At 40.5% G+C, this 24,624-nt stretch overlaps 1 protein-coding gene across 1 annotated transcript in view; it reads left to right on the plus strand.

Annotated features, from left to right (window-relative positions):
- ptprt (protein tyrosine phosphatase receptor type T) overlaps nucleotides 1–24,624 on the plus strand; it is a gene marked incomplete at its 3' end in the record, with an annotated part of 227,370 nt that overhangs the window by 15,152 nt on the left and 187,594 nt on the right. Inside the window, exons 5-6 of the mRNA XM_079218368.1 lie at nucleotides 3,778–3,893; nucleotides 20,712–20,886. Coding sequence (XP_079074494.1) covers nucleotides 3,778–3,893; nucleotides 20,712–20,886 — 291 coding nt within the window. The remainder of the gene's footprint in view (nucleotides 1–3,777; nucleotides 3,894–20,711; nucleotides 20,887–24,624) is intronic.

Consider the following 24,624-nt stretch of genomic DNA (forward strand, 5'->3'; position numbering starts at 1 on the left):
TCTCATCTAAATGTGTACTCTCAGAGTGTACTCTCATCTAAGTGTGTACTTTCAGAGTGTACTCTCATCTAAATGTGTACTCTCAGAGTGTATTCTCATCTAAGTGTGTACTCTCAGAGTGTACTCTCATCTAAGAGTGTACTCTCAGAGTGTACTCTCATCTAAGTGTGTACTCTCAGAGTGTACTCTCATCTAAATGTGTACTCTCAGAGTGTACTCTCATCTAAGTGTGTACTCTCAGAGTGTACTCTGTGTGTACTCTCAGAGTGTACTCTCATCTAAGTGTGTACTCTCATCTAAGTGTGTACTCTCATCTAAGTGTGTACTCTCAGACTGTACTCTCATCTAAGTGTGTACTCTCATCTAAGTGTGTACTCTCATCTAAGTGTGTACTCTCAGACTGCACTCTCATCTAAGTGTGTACTCTCATCTAAGTGTGTACTCTCAGACTGTACTCTCATCTAAGTGTGTACTCTCATCTAAATGTGTACTCTCAGAGTGTACTCTCATCTAAGTGTGTACTCTCAGAGTGTACTCTCAGAGTGTACTCTCATCTAAGTGTGTACTCTCAGAGTGTACTCTCATCTAAGTGTGTACTCTCAGAGTGTACTCTCAGAGTGTACTCTCATCTAAGTGTGTACTCTCATCTAAATGTGTACTCTCAGAGTGTACTCTCATCTAAATGTGTACTCTCAGAGTGTATTCTCATCTAAGTGTGTACTCTCATCTAAATGTGTACTCTCAGAGTGTACTCTCATCTAAATGTGTACTCTCAGAGTGTATTCTCATCTAAGTGTGTACTCTCAGAGTGTACTCTCATCTAAGTGTGTACTCTCAGAGTGTACTCTCATCTAAGTGTGTACTCTCAGAGTGTACTCTCATCTAAATGTGTACTCTCAGAGTGTACTCTCATCTAAGTGTGTACTCTCAGAGTGTACTCTCATCTAAGTGTGTACTCTCAGAGTGTACTCTCATCTAAATGTGTACTCTCAGAGTGTACTCTCATCTAAGTGTGAACTCTCAGTGTGTACTCTGTGTGTACTCTCAGAGTGTACTCTCATCTAAGTGTGTACTCTCAAAGTGTACTCTCATCTAAGTGTGTACTCTCAGAGTGTACTCTCATCTAAATGTGTACTCTCAGAGTGTACTCTCATCTAAGTGTGTACTCTCAGAGTGTACTCTCATCTAAGTGTGTACTCTCAGAGTGTACTCTCATCTAAATGTGTACTCTCAGAGTGTATTCTCATCTAAGTGTGTACTCTCAGAGTGTACTCTCATCTAAGTGTGTACTCTCAGAGTGTACTCTCATCTAAGTGTGTACTCTCAGAGTGTACTCTCATCTAAATGTGTACTCTCAGAGTGTACTCTCATCTAAGTGTGTACTCTCAGAGTGTACTCTCATCTAAGTGTGTACTCTCAGAATGTACTCTCATCTAAATGTGTACTCTCAGAGTGTACTCTCATCTAAGTGTGAACTCTCAGTGTGTACTCTGTGTGTACTCTCAGAGTGTACTCTCATCTAAGTGTGTACTCTCAGAGTGTGCTCTCATCTAAGTGTGTACTCTCAAAGTGTACTCTCATCTAAGTGTGTACTCTCAGAGTGTACTCTCATCTAAATGTGTACTCTCAGAGTGTACTTTCATCTAAGTGTGTACTCTCAAAGTGTACTCTCATCTAAATGTGTACTCTCAGAGTGTATTCTCATCTAAGTGTGTACTCTCAGAGTGTACTCTCATCTAAGTGTGTACTCTCAGAGTGTACTGTCATCTAAGTGTGTACTCTCAGAGTGTACTCTCATCTAAATGTGTACTCTCAGAGTGTACTCTCATCTAAGTGTGTACTCTCAGTGTGTACTCTCAGAGTGTACTCTCATCTAAGTGTGTACTCTCAAAGTGTGCTCTCATCTAAATGTGTACTCTCAGAGTGTACTCTCATCTAAGTGTGTACTCTCAGAGTGTACTCTCATCTCAGTGTGTACTCTCAGAGTGTACTCTCATCTAAGTGTGTACTCTCAGAGTGTACTCTCATCTCAGTGTGTACTCTCAGAGTGTACTCTCATCTAAGTGTGTACTCTCAGAGTGTACTCTCATCTCAGTGTGTACTCTCAGAGTGTACTCTCATCTAAGTGTGTACTCTCAGAGTGTACTCTCATCTAAGTGTGTACTCTCAGAGTGTACTCTCATCTCAGTGTGTACTCTCAGAGTGTACTCTCATCTAAGTGTGTACTCTCAGAGTGTACTCTCATCTAAGTGTGTACTCTCAGAGTGTACTCTCATCTAAATGTGTACTCTCAGAGTGTACTCTCATCTAATTGTGTACTCTCAGAGTGTACTCTCATCTAAATGTGTACTCTCAGAGTGTACTCTCATCTAAGTGTGTACTCTCAGTGTGTACTCTCAGAGTGTACTCTCATCTAAGTGTGTACTCTCAAAGTGTGCTCTCATCTAAATGTGTACTCTCAGAGTGTACTCTCATCTAAGTGTGTACTCTCAGAGTGTACTCTCATCTCAGTGTGTACTCTCAGAGTGTACTCTCATCTAAGTGTGTACTCTCAGAGTGTACTCTCATCTCAGTGTGTACTCTCAGAGTGTACTCTCATCTAAGTGTGTACTCTCAGAGTGTACTCTCATCTCAGTGTGTACTCTCAGAGTGTACTCTCATCTAAGTGTGTACTCTCAGAGTGTACTCTCATCTAAGTGTGTACTCTCAGAGTGTACTCTCATCTCAGTGTGTACTCTCAGAGTGTACTCTCATCTAAGTGTGTACTCTCAGAGTGTACTCTCATCTAAGTGTGTACTCTCAGAGTGTACTCTCATCTAAGTGTGTACTCTCAGAGTGTACTCTCATCTCAGTGTGTACTCTCAGAGTGTACTCTCATCTAAGTGTGTACTCTCATTATGAGGTTTGCTGTTTCTTCTCAGTTGTTCAGATGGTTCTGTCTTCTCTTCCTGTTTCTGTCTCTTCCTGCTGGTCTCTGATCAGTTGGCCCAGAAGTCAAGCTCCTCTGAGCCAATCACGGATCAGATTAGTCAAAGTGTGAGTTCATGGGATGGGAAGCGAGTGGAAGGGAGTGGAGGTCTCTCTATCAACTTATAAATTCTACTTTCTAAGTATGAAACACAAACCTGAGATGAAAGAAGAAGAAAACAAAAGAACACACTTTAACTCTGCAACAACGGGACTTGAAGAAAGACTTTTCACTGACTTCATATCCCTCCGCTGAGTTTCAAGGGTTTTAGTGTTTTAGAGTTTTAGGGTTTTAGGGTTTTAGAGTTTTAGGGTTTTAGAGTTTTAGGGTTTTAGTGTTTTTGTGTTTTAGGGTTTTAGGGTTTTTGTGTTTTAGGGTTTAAGAGTTTTAGGGTTTTAGGGTTTTAGTGTTTTAGGGTTTTAGAGTTTTAGGGTTTTAGGGTTTTAGAGTTTTAGGGTTTTTGTGTTTTAGGGTTTTAGGGTTAGGCTAAGCTCTTGTGGACCACATGGACTCGTTCAGGGCTTTAACACATGAAAACATGAAGACATTCTTACACAGAATGAATTTAATTCATACAGTTATGCTGTCGTGCTATAAATCACAATGAGAAGATACAAAACGCTTAAATCAGCTTCATCTGCAGATTTAAAGGTCAAAAAGCAAAAGCAATAGTTCCTTTTTGAGATCATTCAGATATCGTCCCAACAAAATTGGTTCAAATAGAAGCAAAACAATTGCCTTTTTTTATCTGCTTTCTTTTGACGGAATATTGTGCCTGAATGTTTACGCACTGTGTTTCTGTGCTGCAGGTAAAGCTCCTCACTTCCTGCGCCTGCAGAACGTGGAGGTCAACGTGGGTCAGAATGCTACGTTTCAGTGCACCGCCGGAGGGAAATGGTCTCAGCACGATAAACTCTGGCTGCAGGTCAGTACTTCTTCTCACAGGAGCATATACTGGCAGCACCACGAAGAGGCCCTCAGGAGGATGTAGGAGGTCCTCAGGAGGAGGTAGGAGGTCCTCAAGAGGTGGTAGGAGGTCCTCAGGAAGAGGTAGGAGGTCCTCAGGAGGAGGTAGGAGGCCCTCAGGAGAAGGTCCTCAGGAGGAGGTAGAAGGCCCTCAGGAGGAGGTAGGAGGTCCTCAGGAAGAGGTAGGAGGTCCACAGGAAGAGGTAGGAGGCCCTCATGAGGAGGTAGGAGGCCCTCAGGAGGAGGTAGGAGGTCCACAGGAAGAGGTAGGAGGCCCTCAGGAGGAGGTAGGAGGCCCTCAGGAGGAGGTAGGAGGTCCACAGGAAGAGGTAGGAGGCCCTCAGGAGAAGGCCCTCAGGAGGAGGTCTTTAGGAGGAGGTAGGAGGTCCTCAGGAGGAGGTAGGAGGTCCACAGGAAGAGGTAGGAGGCCCTCAGGAGAAGGCCCTCAGGAGGAGGTCTTTAGGAGGAGGTAGGAGGTCCACAGGAAGAGGTAGGAGGCCCACAGGAAGAGGTAGGAGGCCCTCAGAAGGAGGTCCTCAGGAGGAGGTAGGAGGCTCTCAGGAGAAGGTCCTCAGGAGGAGGTCATCTAGAAGGGACGGCTGTAGCTCATGAGTAGAGTGGTCGTCCTGAAACCACAAGGTAGCGTGTGGATCCCTGGTCTCCCCATAGTCCACATGTCTCAGAGTCCTTGAGCCAGACCCTGAACCTCCAATTGCTCGCCGGGCGCCTCACAGAAGCACACTGCTCCTTAATTACGGAGGATGGTAAAATGCAGAGAATACATTTCCCCATGTGGGACTAATAAGTGATATATGTAGTGATAGATGTAGTTATATATTTGGGGATAGATGTAGTGATAGATATAGTGATATATGTAGTGATAGAAGTAGTGATATAGTGATATATGTAGTGATATAGTGATAGATGTAGTGATATATGTAGTGATAGATGTAGGGATAGATATAGTGATATATGTAGTGATATAGTGATAGAAGTAGTGATATAGTGATAGATGTAGTGATATATGTAGTGATATATTTGGGGATAGATGTAGTCATATAGCGATAGAAGTAGTGATATAGTGATAGATGTAGTGATATAAGTAGTGATGTAGTGATAGATGTAGTGATATAGTGATAGTTGTAGGGATAGATGTAGTGATATAGTGATAGATGTAGTGATAGATGTAGTGATATAAGTAGTGATATAGTGATAGATGTAGTGATATAGTGATATAAGTAGTGATATAGTGATAGATGTAGTGATATAAGTAGTGATATAGTGATAGATGTAGTGATGTATGTAGTGATATAGTGATATAAGTAGTGATATAGTGATAGATGTAGTGATATAAATAGTGATATAGTGATAGATATAGTGATAGATGTAGTGATATAGTGATAGAAGTAGTGATATAGTGATAGATGTAGTGATATTGTAATAGATGTAGTGATATAGTGATAGATGTAGTGATAGATGTAGTGATATTGTAATAGATGTAGTGATATAGTGATAGATATAGTGATATTGTAATAGATGTAGTGATATAGTGATAGATATAATGATAGATGTAGTGATATTGTAATAGATGTAGTGATATAGTGATAGATGAAGTGATAGATGTAGTGATGTATGTAGGGATAGATGTAGTGGTGGATGTAGTGATAGATGTAGGGATAGATTTAATGATAGATGTAGGGATAGATGTAGTGATACATGTAGTGATAGATGTAGTGATAGATGTAGGGATAGATGTAGTGATATCTGTAGTGATATAGTGATAGATGTAGGGATAGATGTAGGGATAGATTTAGTGAGAGATGTAGGGATAGATGTAGTGATATATGTAGGGATAGATGTAGGGATAGATGTAGCGATAGATGTAGCGATAGATGTAGCGATAGATTTGGGGATAGATGTAGGAAGAGATGTAGTGATGGATGTAGTGATAGATGTAGTGATGGATGTAGGGATAGATGTAGTGATAGATGTAGTGATATATGTAGTCATAGATGTAGGGATGGATTTAGTGATAGATGTAGTGTGTAGGGATTGATGTAGTGATGGATGTAGTGATAGATGTAGCGATAGATGTAGGGATAGATGTAGGGATAGATGTAGCGATAGATGTAGTGATAGATTTGGGGATAGATGTAGGAATAGATGTAGTGATGGATGTGGTGATAGATGTAGCGATAGATGTAGGGATAGATGTAGGGACAGATGTAGGGATAGAAGTAGTGATAGATGTAGCGATAGATGTAGGGATAGATGTAGTGATATATGTAGTGATAGATGTAGTGATGTATGTAGGGATAGATGTAGTGATGGATGTAGTGGTAGATGTAGCGATAGATGTAGGGATAGATGTAGGGATAGATATAGTGATGGATGTAGTGATCGATGTAGTGATGGATGTAGGGATAGATGTAGTGATAGATTTAGTGATGGATGTAGCGATAGATGTAGCGATAGATGTAGGGATAGGTGTAGTGATAGATGTAGTGATAGATGTAGTGATGGATGTAGCGATAGATGTAGGGATAGATGTAGTGATGGATGTAGTGATAGATGTAGCGATAGATGTAGGGATAGATGTAGGGATAGATGTAGCGATAGATGTAGTGATAGATTTGGGGATAGATGTAGGAATAGATGTAGTGATAGATGTAGTGATGGATGTAGGGATAGATGTAGTGATGGATGTAGTGATAGATGTAGGGATAGATGTAGGGATAGATGTAGGGATAGATGTAGGGATAGATGTAGTGATGGATGTAGTGATAGATGTAGTGATGGATGTAGTGATAGATGTAGCGATAGATGTAGGGATAGATGTAGGGATAGATGTAGTGATGTATGTAGGGATAGATGTAGTGATGGATGTAGTGATAGATTTAGTGATAGATGTAGTGGTAGATGTAGGGATAGATGTAGTGATAGATGTAGTGATAGATTTGGGGATAGATGTAGGAATAGATGTAGTGATGGATGTAGTGATAGATGTAGTGATGTATGTAGGGATAGATGTAGTGATGGATGTAGTGATAGATTTAGTGATAGATGTAGTGATGTGTGTAGAGATAGATGTAGTGGTGGATGTAGTGATAGATGTAGCGATAGATGTAGCGATAGATGTAGGGATAGATGTAGCAATAGATGTAGTGATAGATTTGGGGATAGATGTAGGAATAGATGTAGTGATGGATGTAGTGATAGATGTAGCGATAGATGTAGGGATAGATGTAGGGACAGATGTAGGGATAGATGTAGTGATAGATGTAACGATAGATGTAGGGATAGATGGAGTGATATATGTAGTGATAGATGTAGTGATGTATGTAGGGATAGATGTAGTGATGGATGTAGTGGTAGATGTAGCGATAGATGTAGGGATAGATGTAAGGATAGATGTAGTGATGGATGTAGTGATAGATGTAGTGATGGATGTAGGGATAGATGTAGTGATGTATGTAGGGATAGATGTAGTGATGGATGTAGTGATAGATTTAGTGATGGATGTAGCGATAGATGTAGGGATAGATGTAGGGATAGATGTAGTGATGTGTGTAGGGATAGATGTAGTGGTGGATGTAGTGATAGATGTAGCGATAGACGTAGGGATAGATGTAGGGATAGATGTAGGGATAGATGTAGTGATAGATGTAGGGATCGATGTAGCGATAGATGTAGGGATAGGTGTAGTGATAGATGTAGTGATGGATGTAGTGATGGATGTAGTGATAGATGTAGTGATGGATGTAGTGATAGATGTAGTGATAGATGTAGCGATAGATGTAGGGATAGATGTAGGGACAGATGTAGGGATAGATGTAGCGATAGATGTAGGGATAGATGTAGGGATAGATGTAGTGATGTGTGTAGGGATAGATGTAGTGGTGGATGTAGTGATAGATGTAGCGATAGATGTAGCGATAGATGGAGGGATAGATGTAGCGATTGATGTAGGGATAGGTGTAGTGATAGATGTAGTGATAGATGTAGTGATGGATGTAGCGATAGATGTATGGATAGATGTAGGGATAGATGTAGTGATGGATGTAGTGATGGATGTAGTGATAGATGTAGTGATAGATGTAGTGATGTATGTAGGGCTAGATGTAGGGATAGATGTAGCGATCGATGTAGGGATAGATGTAGTGATGGATGTAGTTATAGATGTAGCGGTAGATGTAGGGATTGATGTAGGGATAGATGTAGCGATAGATGTAGTGATAAATTTGGGATAGATGTAGGAATAGATGTAGTGATGGATGTAGTGATAGAAGTAGTGATGTATGTAGGGATAGATGTAGTGATGGATGTAGTGATAGATTTAGTGATAGATGTAGTGATGTGTGTAGGGATAGATGTAGTGGTGGATGTAGTGATAGATGTAGCGATAGATGTAGCGATAGATGTAGGGATAGATGTAGCGATAGATGTAGTGATAGATTTGGGGATAGATGTAGGAATAGATGTAGTGATGGATGTAGTGATAGATGTAGTGATGTATGTAGGGATAGATGTAGTGATGGATGTAGTGATAGATTTAGTGATAGATGTAGTGATGTGTGTAGAGATGGATGTAGTGGTGGATGTAGCGATAGATGTAGCGATAGATGTAGGGATAGATGTAGCGATAGATGTAGTGATAGATTTGGGGATAGATGTAGGAATAGATGTAGTGATGGATGTAGTGATAGATGTAGCGATAGATGTAGGGATAGATGTAGGGACAGATGTAGGGATAGATGTAGTGATAGATGTAACGATAGATGTAGGGATAGATGTAGTGATATATGTAGTGATAGATGTAGTGATGTATGTAGGGATAGATGTAGTGATGGATGTAGTGGTAGATGTAGCGATAGATGTAGGGATAGATGTAGGGATAGATGTAGTGATGGATGTAGTGATAGATGTAGTGATGGATGTAGGGATAGATGTAGTGATGTATGTAGGGATAGATGTAGTGATGGATGTAGTGATAGATTTAGTGATGGATGTAGCGATAGATGTAGTGATAGATGTAGGGATAGATGTAGTGATGTGTGTAGGGATAGATGTAGTGGTGGATGTAGTGATAGATGTAGCGATAGATGTAGGGATAGATGTAGGGATAGATGTAGTGATAGATGTAGTGATAGATTTGGGGATAGATGTAGGAATAGATGTAGTGATGGATGTAGTGATAGATGTAGTGATGTATGTAGGGATAGATGTAGTGATGGATGTAGTGATAGATTTAGTGATAGATGTAGTGATGTGTGTAGAGATAGATGTAGTGGTGGATGTAGTGATAGATGTAGCGATAGATGTAGCGATAGATGTAGGGATAGATGTAGCAATAGATGTAGTGATAGATTTGGGGATAGATGTAGGAATAGATGTAGTGATGGATGTAGTGATAGATGTAGCGATAGATGTAGGGATAGATGTAGGGACAGATGTAGGGATAGATGTAGTGATAGATGTAACGATAGATGTAGGGATAGATGGAGTGATATATGTAGTGATAGATGTAGTGATGTATGTAGGGATAGATGTAGTGATGGATGTAGTGGTAGATGTAGCGATAGATGTAGGGATAGATGTAGTGATGGAAGTAGTGATAGATGTAGTGATGGATGTAGGGATAGATGTAGTGATGTATGTAGGGATAGATGTAGTGATGGATGTAGTGATAGATTTAGTGATGGATGTAGCGATAGATGTAGGGATAGATGTAGTGATGTGTGTAGGGATAGATGTAGTGGTGGATGTAGTGATAGATGTAGCGATAGACGTAGGGATAGATATAGGGATAGATGTAGGGATAGATGTAGTGATAGATGTAGGGATCGATGTAGCGATCGATGTAGGGATAGATGTAGTGATGGATGTAGTTATAGATGTAGCGATAGATGTAGGGATTGATGTAGGGATAGATGTAGCGATAGATGTAGTGATAAATTTGGGATAGATGTAGGAATAGATGTAGTGATGGATGTAGTGATAGATGTAGTGATGTATGTAGGGATAGATGTAGTGATGGATGTAGTGATAGATTTAGTGATAGATGTAGTGATGTGTGTAGGGATAGATGTAGTGGTGGATGTAGTGATAGATGTAGCGATAGATGTAGCGATAGATGTAGGGATAGATGTAGCGATAGATGTAGTGATAGATTTGGGGATAGATGTAGGAATAGATGTAGTGATGGATGTAGTGATAGATGTAGTGATGTATGTAGGGATAGATGTAGTGATGGATGTAGTGATAGATTTAGTGATAGATGTAGTGATGTGTGTAGAGATAGATGTAGTGGTGGATGTAGTGATAGATGTAGCGATAGATGTAGCGATAGATGTAGGGATAGATGTAGCGATAGATGTAGTGATAGATTTGGGGATAGATGTAGGAATAGATGTAGTGATGGATGTAGTGATAGATGTAGCGATAGATGTAGGGATAGATGTAGGGACAGATGTAGGGATAGATGTAGTGATAGATGTAACGATAGATGTAGGGATAGATGTAGTGATATATGTAGTGATAGATGTAGTGATGTATGTAGGGATAGATGTAGTGATGGATGTAGTGGTAGATGTAGCGATAGATGTAGGGATAGATGTAGGGATAGATGTAGTGATGGATGTAGTGATAGATGTAGTGATGGATGTAGGGATAGATGTAGTGATGTATGTAGGGATAGATGTAGTGATGGATGTAGTGATAGATTTAGTGATGGATGTAGCGATAGATGTAGGGATAGATGTAGTGATGTGTGTAGGGATAGATGTAGTGGTGGATGTAGTGATAGATGTAGCGATAGATGTAGGGATAGATGTAGGGATAGATGTAGTGATAGATGTAGTGATAGATTTGGGGATAGATGTAGGAATAGATGTAGTGATGGATGTAGTGATAGATGTAGTGATGTATGTAGGGATAGATGTAGTGATGGATGTAGTGATAGATTTAGTGATAGATGTAGTGGTGTGTAGAGATAGATGTAGTGGTGGATGTAGTGATAGATGTAGCGATAGATGTAGCGATAGATGTAGGGATAGATGTAGCAATAGATGTAGTGATAGATTTGGGGATAGATGTAGGAATAGATGTAGTGATGGATGTAGTGATAGATGTAGCGATAGATGTAGGGATAGATGTAGGGACAGATGTAGGGATAGATGTAGTGATAGATGTAACGATAGATGTAGGGATAGATGGAGTGATATATGTAGTGATAGATGTAGTGATGTATGTAGGGATAGATGTAGTGATGGATGTAGTGGTAGATGTAGCGATAGATGTAGGGATAGATGTAGTGATGGATGTAGTGATAGATGTAGTGATGGATGTAGGGATAGATGTAGTGATGTATGTAGGGATAGATGTAGTGATGGATGTAGTGATAGATTTAGTGATGGATGTAGCGATAGATGTAGGGATAGATGTAGTGATGTGTGTAGGGATAGATGTAGTGGTGGATGTAGTGATAGATGTAGCGATAGACGTAGGGATAGATATAGGGATAGATGTAGGGATAGATGTAGTGATAGATGTAGGGATCGATGTAGCGATAGATGTAGGGATAGGTGTAGTGATAGATGTAGTGATAGATGTAGTGATGGATGTAGTGATGGATGTAGTGATAGATGTAGTGATGGATGTAGTGATAGATGTAGTGATAGATGTAGCGATAGATGTAGGGATAGATGTAGGGACAGATGTAGGGATAGATGTAGTGATAGATGTAGCGATAGATGTAGGGATAGATGTAGGGATAGATGTAGGGATAGATGTAGTGATGTGTGTAGAGATAGATGTAGTGGTGGATGTAGTGATAGATGTAGCGATAGATGTAGCGATAGATGTAGTGATAGATGTAGTGATGGATGTAGCGATAGATGTATGGATAGATGTAGGGATAGATGTAGTGATGGATGTAGTGATGGATGTAGTGATAGATGTAGTGATAGATGTAGTGATGTATGTAGGGCTAGATGTAGGGATAGATGTAGCGATCGATGTAGGGATAGATGTAGTGATGGATGTAGTGATAGATGTAGCGATCGATGTAGGGATTGATGTAGGGATAGATGTAGCGATAGATGTAGTGATAAATTTGGGATAGATGTAGGAATAGATGTAGTGATGGATGTAGTGATAGATGTAGTGATGTATGTAGGGATAGATGTAGTGATGGATGTATTGATAGATTTAGTGATAGATGTAGTGATGTGTGTAGGGATAGATGTAGCGATAGATGTAGCGATAGATGGAGGGATAGATGTAGCGATAGATGTAGGGATAGGTGTAGTGATAGATGTAGTGATAGATGTAGTGATGGATGTAGCGATAGATGTGTGGATAGATGTAGGGATAGATGTAGTGATGGATGTAGTGATGGATGTAGTGATGTATGTAGGGATAGATGTAGTGATGGATGTAGTGATAGATTTAGTGATAGATGTAGTGATGTGTGTAGAGATAGATGTAGTGGTGGATGTAGCGATCGATGTAGGGATAGATGTAGTGATGGATGTAGTGATAGATGTAGCGATAGATGTAGGGATTGATGTAGGGATAGATGTAGCGATAGATGTAGTGATAGATTTGGGGATAGATGTAGGAATAGATGTAGTGATGGATGTAGTGATAGATGTAGTGATGTATGTAGGGATAGATGTAGTGATGGATGTAGTGATAGATTTAGTGATAGATGTAGTGATTGATGTGTGTAGGGATAGATGTAGTGGTGGATGTAGTGATAGATGTAGCGATAGATGTAGCGATAGATGTAGGGATAGATGTAGCGATAGATGTAGTGATAGATTTGGGGATAAATGTAGGAATAGATGTAGTGATGGATGTAGTGATAGATGTAGCGATAGATGTAGGGACAGATGTAGGGATAGATGTAGTGATAGATGTAACGATAGATGTAGGGATAGATGTAGTGATAGATGTAGTGATGGATGTAGGGATAGATGTAGTGATGGATGTAGTGGTAGATGTAGCGATAGATGTAGGGATAGATGTAGGGATAGATGTAGTGATAGATGTAGTGATAGATGTAGTGATGGATGTAGGGATAGATGTAGTGATGTATGTAGGGATAGATGTAGTGATGGATGTAGTGATAGATTTAGTGATGGATGTAGCGATAGATGTAGGGATAGATGTAGGGATAGATGTAGTGATGTGTGTAGGGATAGATGTAGTGGTGGATGTAGTGATAGATGTAGCGATAGATGTAGGGATAGATGTAGGGATAGATGTAGTGATAGATGTAGGGATAGATGTAGCGATAGATGTAGGGATAGGTGTAGTGATAGATGTAGTGATAGATGTAGTGATGGATGTAGCGATAGATGTAGTGATGGATGTAGTGATAGATGTAGCGATAGATGTAGGGATAGATGTAGCGATAGATGTAGTGATAGATTTGGGGATAGATGTAGGAATAGATGTAGTGATGGATGTAGTGATAGATGTAGTGATGGATGTAGGGATAGATGTAGTGATAGATGTAGTGATAGATGTAGTGATGTATGTAGGGATAGATGTAGTGATGGATGTAGTGATAGATGTAGGGATAGATGTAGGGATAGATGTAGTGATAGATGTAGTGATGTATGTAGGGATAGATGTAGTGATGGATGTAGTGATAGATTTAGTGATAGATGTAGTGATGTGTGTAGGGATAGATGTAGTGGTGGATGTAGTGATAGATGTAGCGATAGATGTAGCGATAGATGTAGGGATAGATGTAGCGATAGATGTAGTGATAGATTTGGGGATAGATGTAGGAATAGATGTAGTGATGGATGTAGTGATAGATGTAGCGATAGATGTAGGGATAGATGTAGGGACAGATGTAGGGATAGATGTAGTGAAAGATATAGCGATAGATGTAGGGATAGATTTAGTGATATATGTAGTGATAGATGTAGTGATGTATGTAGGGATAGATGTAGTGATGGATGTAGTGGTAGATGTAGCGATAGATGTAGGGATAGATGTAGGGATAGATTTAGGGATAGATGTAGTGATGGATGTAGTGATAGATGTAGTGATGGATGTAGGGATAGATGTAGTGATAGATGTAGTGATATATGTAGTGATAGATGTAGGGATAGATTTAGTGATGTATGTAGGGATAGATGTAGTGATGGATGTAGTGATAGATGTAGCGATAGATGTAGGGATAGATGTAGTGATAGATGTAGTGATGTATGTAGGGATAGATGTAGTGATGGATGTAGTGATAGATGTAGCGATAGATGTAGGGATAGATGTAGGGATATATGTAGTGATGGATGTAGTGATAGATGTAGTGATTGATGTAGTGATAGATGTAGTGATGTATGTAGGGATAGATGTAGGGATAGATGTAGCGATAGATGTAGGGATAGATGTAGTGATGGATGTAGTGATAGATGTAGCGATAGATGTAGGGATAGATGTCGGGATAGATGTAGTTATGGATGTAGTGATAGATGTAGTGATGTATGTAGGGATAGATGTAGGGATAGATGTAGCGATAGATGTAGGGATAGATGTAGTGATGTATGTAGTGATGTGTGTAGGGATAGATGTAGGGATAGATGTAGCGTTAGATGTAGGGATAGATGTAGGGATAGATGTAACGATAGATGTAGGGATAGATGTTGTGATATATGTAGTGATAGATGTAGTGATGGATGTAGGGATAGATGTAGTGATGGATGTAGTGGTAGATGTAGCGATAGATGTAGGGATAGATGTAGGGATAGATGTAGTGATAGATGTAGTGATAGATGTAGTGATGGATGTAGGGATAGATGTAGTGATGTATGTAGGGATAGATGTAGTGATAGATGTAGGGATAGATGTAGGGATAGATGTAGTGATAGATGTAGGGATAGATGTAGCGATAGATGTAGGGATAGGTGTAGTGATAGATGTAGTGATAGATGTAGTGATGGATGTAGCGATAGATGTAGGGATAGATGTAGGGATAGATGTAGTGATGGATGTAGTGATAGATGTAGTGATGGATGTAGTGATAGATGTAGGGATAGATGTAGGGATAGATGTAGTGATGTATGTAGTGATGTATGTAGGGATAGATGTAGTGATGGATGTAGTGATAGATTTAGTGATAGATGTAGTGATGTGTGTAGGGATAGATGTAGTGGTGGATGTAGTTGTAGATGTAGCGATAGATGTAGCGATAGCTGTAGGGATAGATGTAGGGATAGATGTAGGGATATATGTAGTGATAGATGTAGTGATGTATGTAGGGATAGATGTAGTGATGGATGTAGTGGTAGATGTAGCGATAGATGTAGGGATAGATGTAGGGATAGATTTAGGGATAGATGTAGTGATGGATGTAGTGATAGATGTAGTGATGGATGTAGGGATAGATGTAGTGATAGATGTAGTGATATATGTAGTGATAGATGTAGGGATAGATTTAGTGATGTATGTAGGGATAGATGTAGTGATGGATGTAGTGATAGATGTAGCGATAGATGTAGGGATAGATGTAGTGATAGATGTAGTGATGTATGTAGGGATAGATGTAGTGATGGATGTAGTGATAGATGTAGCGATAGATGTAGGGATAGATGTAGGGATATATGTAGTGATGGATGTAGTGATAGATGTAGTGATGGATGTAGTGATAGATGTAGTGATGTATGTAGGGATAGATGTAGGGATAGATGTAGCGATAGATGTAGGGATAGATGTAGTGATGGATGTAGTGATAGATGTAGCGATAGATGTAGGGATAGATGTCGGGATAGATGTAGTGATGGATGTAGTGATAGATGTAGTGATGTATGTAGGGATAGATGTAGGGATAGATGTAGCGATAGATGTAGGGATAGATGTAGTGATGTATGTAGTGATGTGTGTAGGGATAGATGTAGGGATAGATGTAGCGTTAGATGTAGGGATAGATGTAGGGGTAGATGTAGTGATAGATGTAGTGATGTATGTAGGGATAGATGTAGTGATGGATGTAGCAATAGATGTAGGGATAGATGTAGGGATAGATGTAGGGATAGATGTAGTGATGGATGTAGTGATAGATGTAGTGATGGATGTAGTGATAGATGTAGTGATGTATGTAGGGATAGATGTAGGGATAGATGTAGCGATAGATGTAGGGATAGATGTAGTGATGGATGTAGTGATAGATGTAGGGATAGATGTAGGGATAGATGTAGTGGTGGATGTCGTGATAGATGTAGCGATAGATGTAGCGATAGATGTAGGGATAGATGTAGCGATAGATGTAGTGATAGATTTGGGGATAGATGTAGGGATATATACATGTTGTGGAGTACCCTAACCCATGTAGTGATAGATGTAGGGATAGATGTAGTGATATATGTAGGGATAGATGTAGTGATGGATGTAGGGATAGATGTAGTGATAGATGTAGTGATATATGTAGTGATAGATGTAGGGATTGATGTAATGATAGATGTAGTGATATATATAGGGATAGATGTAGTGATATATGTAGTGATAGATGTAGCGATAGATGTAGGGATGGATTTAGTGATAGATGTAGTATGTAGGGATAGATGTAGTGATGGATGTAGTGGTAGATGTAGCGATAGATGTAGGGATAGATGTAGTGATAGATGTAGTGATGTATGTAGGGATAGATGTAGTGATGGATGTAGTGATAGATGTAGCGATAGATGTAGGGATAGATGTAGGGATATATGTAGTGATGGATGTAGTGATAGATGTAGTGATGGATGTAGTGATAGATGTAGTGATGTATGTAGGGATAGATGTAGGGATAGATGTAGCGATAGATGTAGGGATAGATGTAGTGATGGATGTAGTGATAGATGTAGCGATTGATGTAGGGATAGATGTCGGGATAGATGTAGTGATGGATGTAGTGATAGATGTAGTGATGTATGTAGGGATAGATATAGGGATAGATGTAGCGATAGATGTAGGGATAGATGTAGTGATGGATGTAGTGATGTATGTAGTGATGTGTGTAGGGATAGATGTAGGGATAGATGTAGCGTTAGATGTAGGGATAGATGTAGGGATAGATGTAGTGATAGATGTAGTGATGTATGTAGGGATAGATGTAGTGATGGATGTAGCGATAGATGTAGGGATAGATGTAGGGATAGATGTAGGGATAGATGTAGTGATGGATGTAGTGATAGATGTAGTGATGGATGTAGGGATAGATGTAGTGATGGATGTAGTGATGGATGTAGTGATAGATGTAGTGATGGATGTAGTGATAGATGTAGTGATGTATGTAGGGATAGATGTAGGGATAGATGTAGTGATGGATGTAGTGATAGATGTAGCGATAGATGTAGGGATAGATGTCGGGATAGATGTAGTGATGGATGTAGTGATAGATGCATTGATGTATGTAGGGATAGATGTAGGGATAGATGTAGCGATAGATGTAGGGATAGATGTAGTGATGGATGTAGTGATGTATGTAGTGATGTGTGTAGGGATAGATGTAGGGATAGATGTAGCGTTAGATGTAGGGATAGATGTAGGGATAGATGTAGTGATAGATGTAGTGATGTATGTAGGGATAGATGTAGTGATGGATGTAGCGATAGATGTAGGGATAGATGTAGGGATAGATGTAGGGATAGATGTAGTGATGGATGTAGTGATAGATGTAGTGATGGATGTAGTGATAGATGTAGTGATGTATGTAGGGATAGATGTAGGGATAGATGTAGCGATAGATGTAGGGATAGATGTAGTGATGGATGTAGTGATAGATGTAGGGATAGATGTAGGGATAGATGTAGTGGTGGATGTAGTGATAGATGTAGCGATAGATGTAGCGATAGATGTAGGGATAGATGTAGCGATAGATGTAGTGATAGATTTGGGGATAGATGTAGGGATATATACATGTTGTGGAGTACCCTAACCCATGTAGTGATAGATGTAGGGATAGATGTAGTGATATATGTAGGGATAGATGTAGTGATGGATGTAGGGATAGATGTAGTGATAGATGTAGTGATATATGTAGTGATAGATGTAGGGATAGATGTAACGATAGATGTAGTGATATATATAGGGATAGATGTAGTGATATATGTAGTGATAGATGTAGCGATAGATGTAGGGATGGATTTAGTGATAGATGTAGTATGTAGGGATAGATGTAGTGATGGATGTAGTGATAGATGTAGGGATAGATGTAGCGATAGATGTAGGGATAGGTGTAGTGATAGATGTAGTGATAGATGTAGTGATGGATGTAGTGATAGATGTAGTGATGTATGTAGGGATAGATGTAGGGATAGATGTAGCGATAGATGTAGGGATAGATGTAGTGATGGATGTAGTGATAGATGTAGCGATAGATGTAGGGATAGATGTAGCGATAGATGTAGTGATAGATTTGGGGATAGATGTAGGAATAGATGTAGTGATGGATGTAGTGATAGATGTAGTGATGGATGTAGGGATAGATGTAGTGATAGATGTAGTGATATATGTAGTGATAGATGTAGTGATGTATGTAGGGATAGATGTAGTGATGGATGTAGTGATAGATGTAGGGATAGATGTAGGGATAGATGTAGTGATAGATGTAGTGATGTATGTAGGGATAGATGTAGTGATGGATGTAGTGATAGATTTAGTGATAGATGTAGTGATGTGTGTAGGGATAGATGTAGTGGTGGATGTAGTGATAGATGTAGCGATAGATGTAGGGATAGATGTAGCGATAGATGTAGGGATAGATGTAGCGATAGATGTAGTGATAGATTTGGGGATAGATGTAGGAATAGATGTAGTGATGGATGTAGTGATAGATGTAGCGATTGATGTAGGGATAGATGTAGGGACAGATGTAGGGATAGATGTAGTGATGGATGTAGGGATAGATGTAGTGATAGATGTAGTGATATATGTAGTGATAGATGTAGTGATAGATGTAGTGATGTATGTAGGGATAGATGTAGTGATGGATGTAGTGATAGATGTAGCGATAGATGTAGGGATAGATGTAGTGATGGATGTAGTGATGGATGTAGTGATAGATGTAGTGATGGATGTAGTGATAGATGTAGTGATGTATGTAGGGATAGATGTAGGGATAGATGTAGCGATAGATGTAGGGATAGATGTAGTGATGGATGTAGTAATAGATGTAGTGATGTATGTAGGGATAGATGTAGGGATAGATGTAGCGATAGATGTAGGGATAGATGTAGTGATAGATGTAGTGATATATGTAGTGATGTGTGTAGGGATAGATGTAGGGATAGATGTAGCGTTAGATGTAGGGATAGATGTAGGGATAGATGTAGTGATAGATTTAGTGATGTATGTAGGGATAGATGTAGTGATGGATGTAGCGATAGATGTAGGGATAGATGTAGGGATAGATGTAGGGATAGATGTAGTGATGGATGTAGTGATAGATGTAGTGATGGATGTAGTGATAGATGTAGTGATGTATGTAGGGATAGATGTAGGGATAGATGTAGCGATAGATGTAGGGATAGATGTAGTGATGGATGTAGTGATAGATGTAGGGATAGATGTAGGGATAGATGTAGTGGTGGATGTAGTGATAGATGTAGCGATAGATGTAGCGATAGATGTAGGGATAGATGTAGCGATAGATGTAGTGATAAATTTGGGGATAGATGTAGGGATATATACATGTTGTGGAGTACCCTAATCCATGTAGTGATAGATGTAGGGATAGATGTAGTGATATATGTAGGGATAGATGTAGTGATGGATGTAGGGATAGATGTAGTGATAGATGTAGTGATATATGTAGTGATAGATGTAGGGATAGATGTAACGATAGATGTAGTGATATATATAGGGATAGATGTAGTGATATATGTAGTGATAGATGTAGTGATAGATGTAGGGATAGATTTAGTGTTAGATGTAGTGATGTATGTAGTGATAGATGTAGTGATAGATTTGGGGAGAGATGCAGGGATATATACATGTTGTGGAGTACCCTAACCCATGTAGTGATAGATGTAGGTGGAGGTGTAGGTGGGGGACAGGAGGATGATGACTAAGATCTCGTCCATATTAAGCCACGCCTCCCACCCAATGCAGGTCACTCTGGCAGCGCTGCACAGCTCCTTCAGTCACCGGCTGATTCACCCCCGGTGTCTGAGGGAGAGGTACCGAAAGTCCTTTCTCTCCGCTGCTGTCAGGCTGCACAACACACTGAGCTCTCAGTAAACCATGATCACTTAATCACTTTTGGACACTTGGTCACTTTACTCACTGTGGACACTTTAATTGTACTCAGCTGGTGCAATATAAATACGTTTAAGTACTATATATATATATATATATATATATATATATATATATATATAGAGAGAGAGAGAGTATATATATATATATATATATATATATATATATATATATATATATATACTCTTATTCCGTCTGTATATTTAATTGGAAATCGATACTATGTTCTTCTTACTGTTTTACTACTGTTTATTGTTATTTTATTATTTTATTCATATTACTTTTTTACTATGTGTCTCTATTGTATGCAAGGCTGCTGTATTCCCACAATTTCCCCACTGAGGGACTAATAAAGGATTATCTTATCTTATCTTTGATGTAGTGATAGATTTGGGGATAGATGTAGGGATCTGGAGTTCTATGTCTGAGTGTTTCTGCCTCTGATCAGCATGCAGGTTCAGACCTGTGATCATTTATCTCGGGGTCACCCCTAACCCTTACTGGTCTCGTGTTTCCCATCATGCAGCAGTGGAACGGCAGAGACACGGCGCTGATGGTGACCCGAGTCGTGAACCACCGACGTTTCTCTGCGACCGTCAGCGTTGGCGACACGTCGCAGCGCAGCACCAGCCGCTACCGCTGCGTCATCCGGTCAGACGGCGGGTCAGGGGTGTCCAACTACGCTGACCTCATCGTTAAAGGTTTGTTCTGCTGGAGGAGGAGAAAGAGGAGGAGAGCCAGAGTGCTTGTGATGAATTTAAATGAGTGAAAGGAGAGCGGCACTCGACACATTTGATCAGTGCTGATGCTGTAAACTTCTTTCATGAGGAGAAAGTGAGAAACAAGCCTGGTGTGTGTGTGTGTGTGTGTGTGTGTGTGTGTGTGTGTGTGTGTGTGTGTGTGTGTGTGTGTGTGTGTGTGTGTGGTTGGCGCCTGCTCATTAGTGCTGTGAGAATAGAGGACAGAATACTGAACAGACTTCAGATCAGTGACTAGAGCTTCCTGTCTCTGTGAGTCTCTGGTTGTTGGTTTGGGATCGATGTCAACAGCTGGTTCATTTTGAATGATTCTCTACTTGCAGTTCAATATTCTGAGAGGCTTCTCACAGGTCTACAGGTCAGTATCAGGTCTACAGGTCTGTATCAGGTCTACAGGTCAGTATTAGGTCTATAGGTCTGTATCAAGTCTAGAGGTCAGTAACAGGTCTACAGGTACGCAGGTCAGCAGGCACGCACACACACACACACACACACACACACACACACACACACACACACACACACACACACTCACACACATACACACACACACACACACACACACACACACACACACACACACACACACAGAGCTACAGTTAATATCTTTCTGAGAGTTTCTTGATTCTATGAATTCTAACTTAATTGCACGTCGTTCTTTTCCTCCATCATCTTCGTTGTTTTCTGTTTCATTAACGCCAATAAAGGAAATTAGATTAAATTTAATTGAGAGACACGAGCAGTTTGTCCTCGGCTTCCCAGCTGGATTGAGAGAATGACTCCCTTATTGAATGACTGTTTATTTGAGCTTGGTTCTGATGCGAGTGCTGTGGTTAGCACACATTGTGTTGTTGTTGTGAGACAGTAGCTGATGTTGTTGTGGTTTCAGTCTGTTGGATGCTTCCACTCCAAGGTGGAACCAACAGACGCTTCAGACCTCGTGCTGATTGCTCCACCGACGCTCAGGCTGTTGATTCTATTTATATAAGACTTCCATGAACCGTTTTATTAATATGGCCATATTTATACAAACATAAGCTAAATATATGTAGATTTATGTCCAAACCCGATACAGCGAGATTGGATCGATCCATTGTGAGATCAGGCTCTGAGATCTATTGGTCCGATGTTTGACTTGAGGAATAGTTGAACGCTCTTGAGTTACCACCAATAATAATACTATTAATAACCACTTCCACACCAACAAGAACAACTATCATTGCTGCTGGGTCCATGTTGTGAAAGTCCCAGCATTTCACCGTGCTGCATCCCCGTATGGAGCAGCTCGGCTGGTTTACTGAACCCAAGATGAACCCAAGATGAACCCAATGAACCCAAGATGAACCCAATGAACACAACAAACCCAAGATGAACCCAATGAACACAACGACCCCAGATGAACCCAATGAACCCAATGAACCCAACGAACCCAAGATGAACCCAATGAACCCAACGAACCCAAGATGAACCCAATGAACACAACGACCCCAGATGAACCCAATGAACCCAATGAACCCAACGAACCCAAGATGAACCCAATGAACCCAACGAACCCAAGATGAACCCAAAATGAACCCAATGAACCCAAGATGAACCCAATGAACCCAAGATGAACCCAAAATGAACCCAACGAACCCAAGATGAACCCAATGAACACAACAAACCCAAGATGAACCCAATGAACACAACGACCCCAGATGAACCCAATGAACCCAATGAACCCAATGAACCCAAGATGAACCCAATGAACACAACAAACCCAAGATGAACCCAATGAACACAACGACCCCAGATGAACCCAATGAACCCAATGAACCCAACGAACCCAAGATGAACCCAATGAACCCAACGAACCCAAGATGAACCCAAAATGAACCCAATGAACCCAAGATGAACCCAATGAACCCAAGATGAACCCAAAATGAACCCAACGAACCCAAGATGAACCCAATGAACCCAACGAACCCAAGATGAACCCAAAATGAACCCAATGAACCCAATGAACACAACAAACCCAAGATGAACCCAATGAACCCAACGAACCCAAGATGAAACCAAGATGAACCCAAGATGAACCCAATGAACCCAAGATGAACCCAAAATGAACCCAATGAGCCCAATGGACCCAATGGACCCAAGATGAACCCAATGAACCCAAGATGAACCCAGTGAACCCAAGATGAACCCAAGATGAACCCAGTGAACCCAAGATGAACCCAATGACCCCGGGATGAACCCAATGAACCCAAGATGGACTCAAGATGAACCCAAGATGAACCCAGGATGAACCCAGTGAACCCATGATGAACCCAAGATGAACCCAAAGAACCCAAGATGAACCCAATGCACCAAGATGAACCCAATGAACCCAAGAGGAACCCAATATAAACCCAAGATGAACCCAATATGAACCCAATATGAACTCAATGAACCCAAGATCAACCCAGTGAACCCAAGATGAACCCAAAATGAACCCAACGAACCCAAGATGAACCCAATGAACCCAACGAACCCAAGATGAACCCAAAATGAACCCAATGAACCCAAGATGAACCCAATGAACCCAAGATGAACCCAAAATGAACCCAACGAACCCAAGATGAACCCAATGAACCCAACGAACCCAAGATGAACCCAAAATGAACCCAATGAACCCAATGAACACAACAAACCCAAGATGAACCCAATGAACCCAACGAACCCAAGATGAAACCAAGATGAACCCAAGATGAACCCAATGAACCCAAGATGAACCCAAAATGAACCCAATGAGCCCAATGGACCCAATGGACCCAAGATGAACCCAATGAACCCAAGATGAACCCAGTGAACCCAAGATGAACCCAAGATGAACCCAGTGAACCCAAGATGAACCCAATGACCCCGGGATGAACCCAATGAACCCAAGATGGACTCAAGATGAACCCAAGATGAACCCAGGATGAACCCAGTGAACCCATGATGAACCCAAGATGAACCCAAAGAACCCAAGATGAACCCAATGCACCAAGATGAACCCAATGAACCCAAGAGGAACCCAATATAAACCCAAGATGAACCCAATATGAACCCAATATGAACTCAATGAACCCAAGATCAACCCAGTGAACCCAAGATGAACCCAATGAACCCAAGATGAACCCAGTGAACCCACGATGAACCCAATGAACCCAAGATGAACCCAATATAAACCCAAGATGAACCCAATGAACCCAAGATGAACCCAAGATGAACCCAAGATGAACCCAATATAAACCCAAGATGAACCCAATATAAACCCAAGATAAACCCAAGATGAACCCAAGATGAACCCAGTGAACCCAAGATAAACCCAGTGAACCCAATGAACCCAATATGAACCCAATATGAACCCAAGATGAACCCAAGATGAACCCAAGATGAGCCCAATGCACCCAAGATGAACCCAGTGAACCCAAGATGAACCCAAGATGAACCCAATGAACCCAAGATGAACCCAATGAACCCAAGATGAACCCAATATAAACCCAAGATGAACCCAATACAAACCCAAGATAAACCCAAGATGAACCCAAGATGAACCCAATATAAACCCAAGATGAACCCAATATAAACCCAAGATGAACCCAGTGAACCCAAGATGAACCCAATGAACCCAAGATGAACCCAATATAAACCCAAGATGAACCCAGTGAACCCAAG

This window comes from Taurulus bubalis, assembly GCF_910589615.1.
Source record: "Taurulus bubalis genome assembly, chromosome: 5".
Taxonomy (NCBI): domain Eukaryota; kingdom Metazoa; phylum Chordata; class Actinopteri; order Perciformes; family Cottidae; genus Taurulus; species Taurulus bubalis.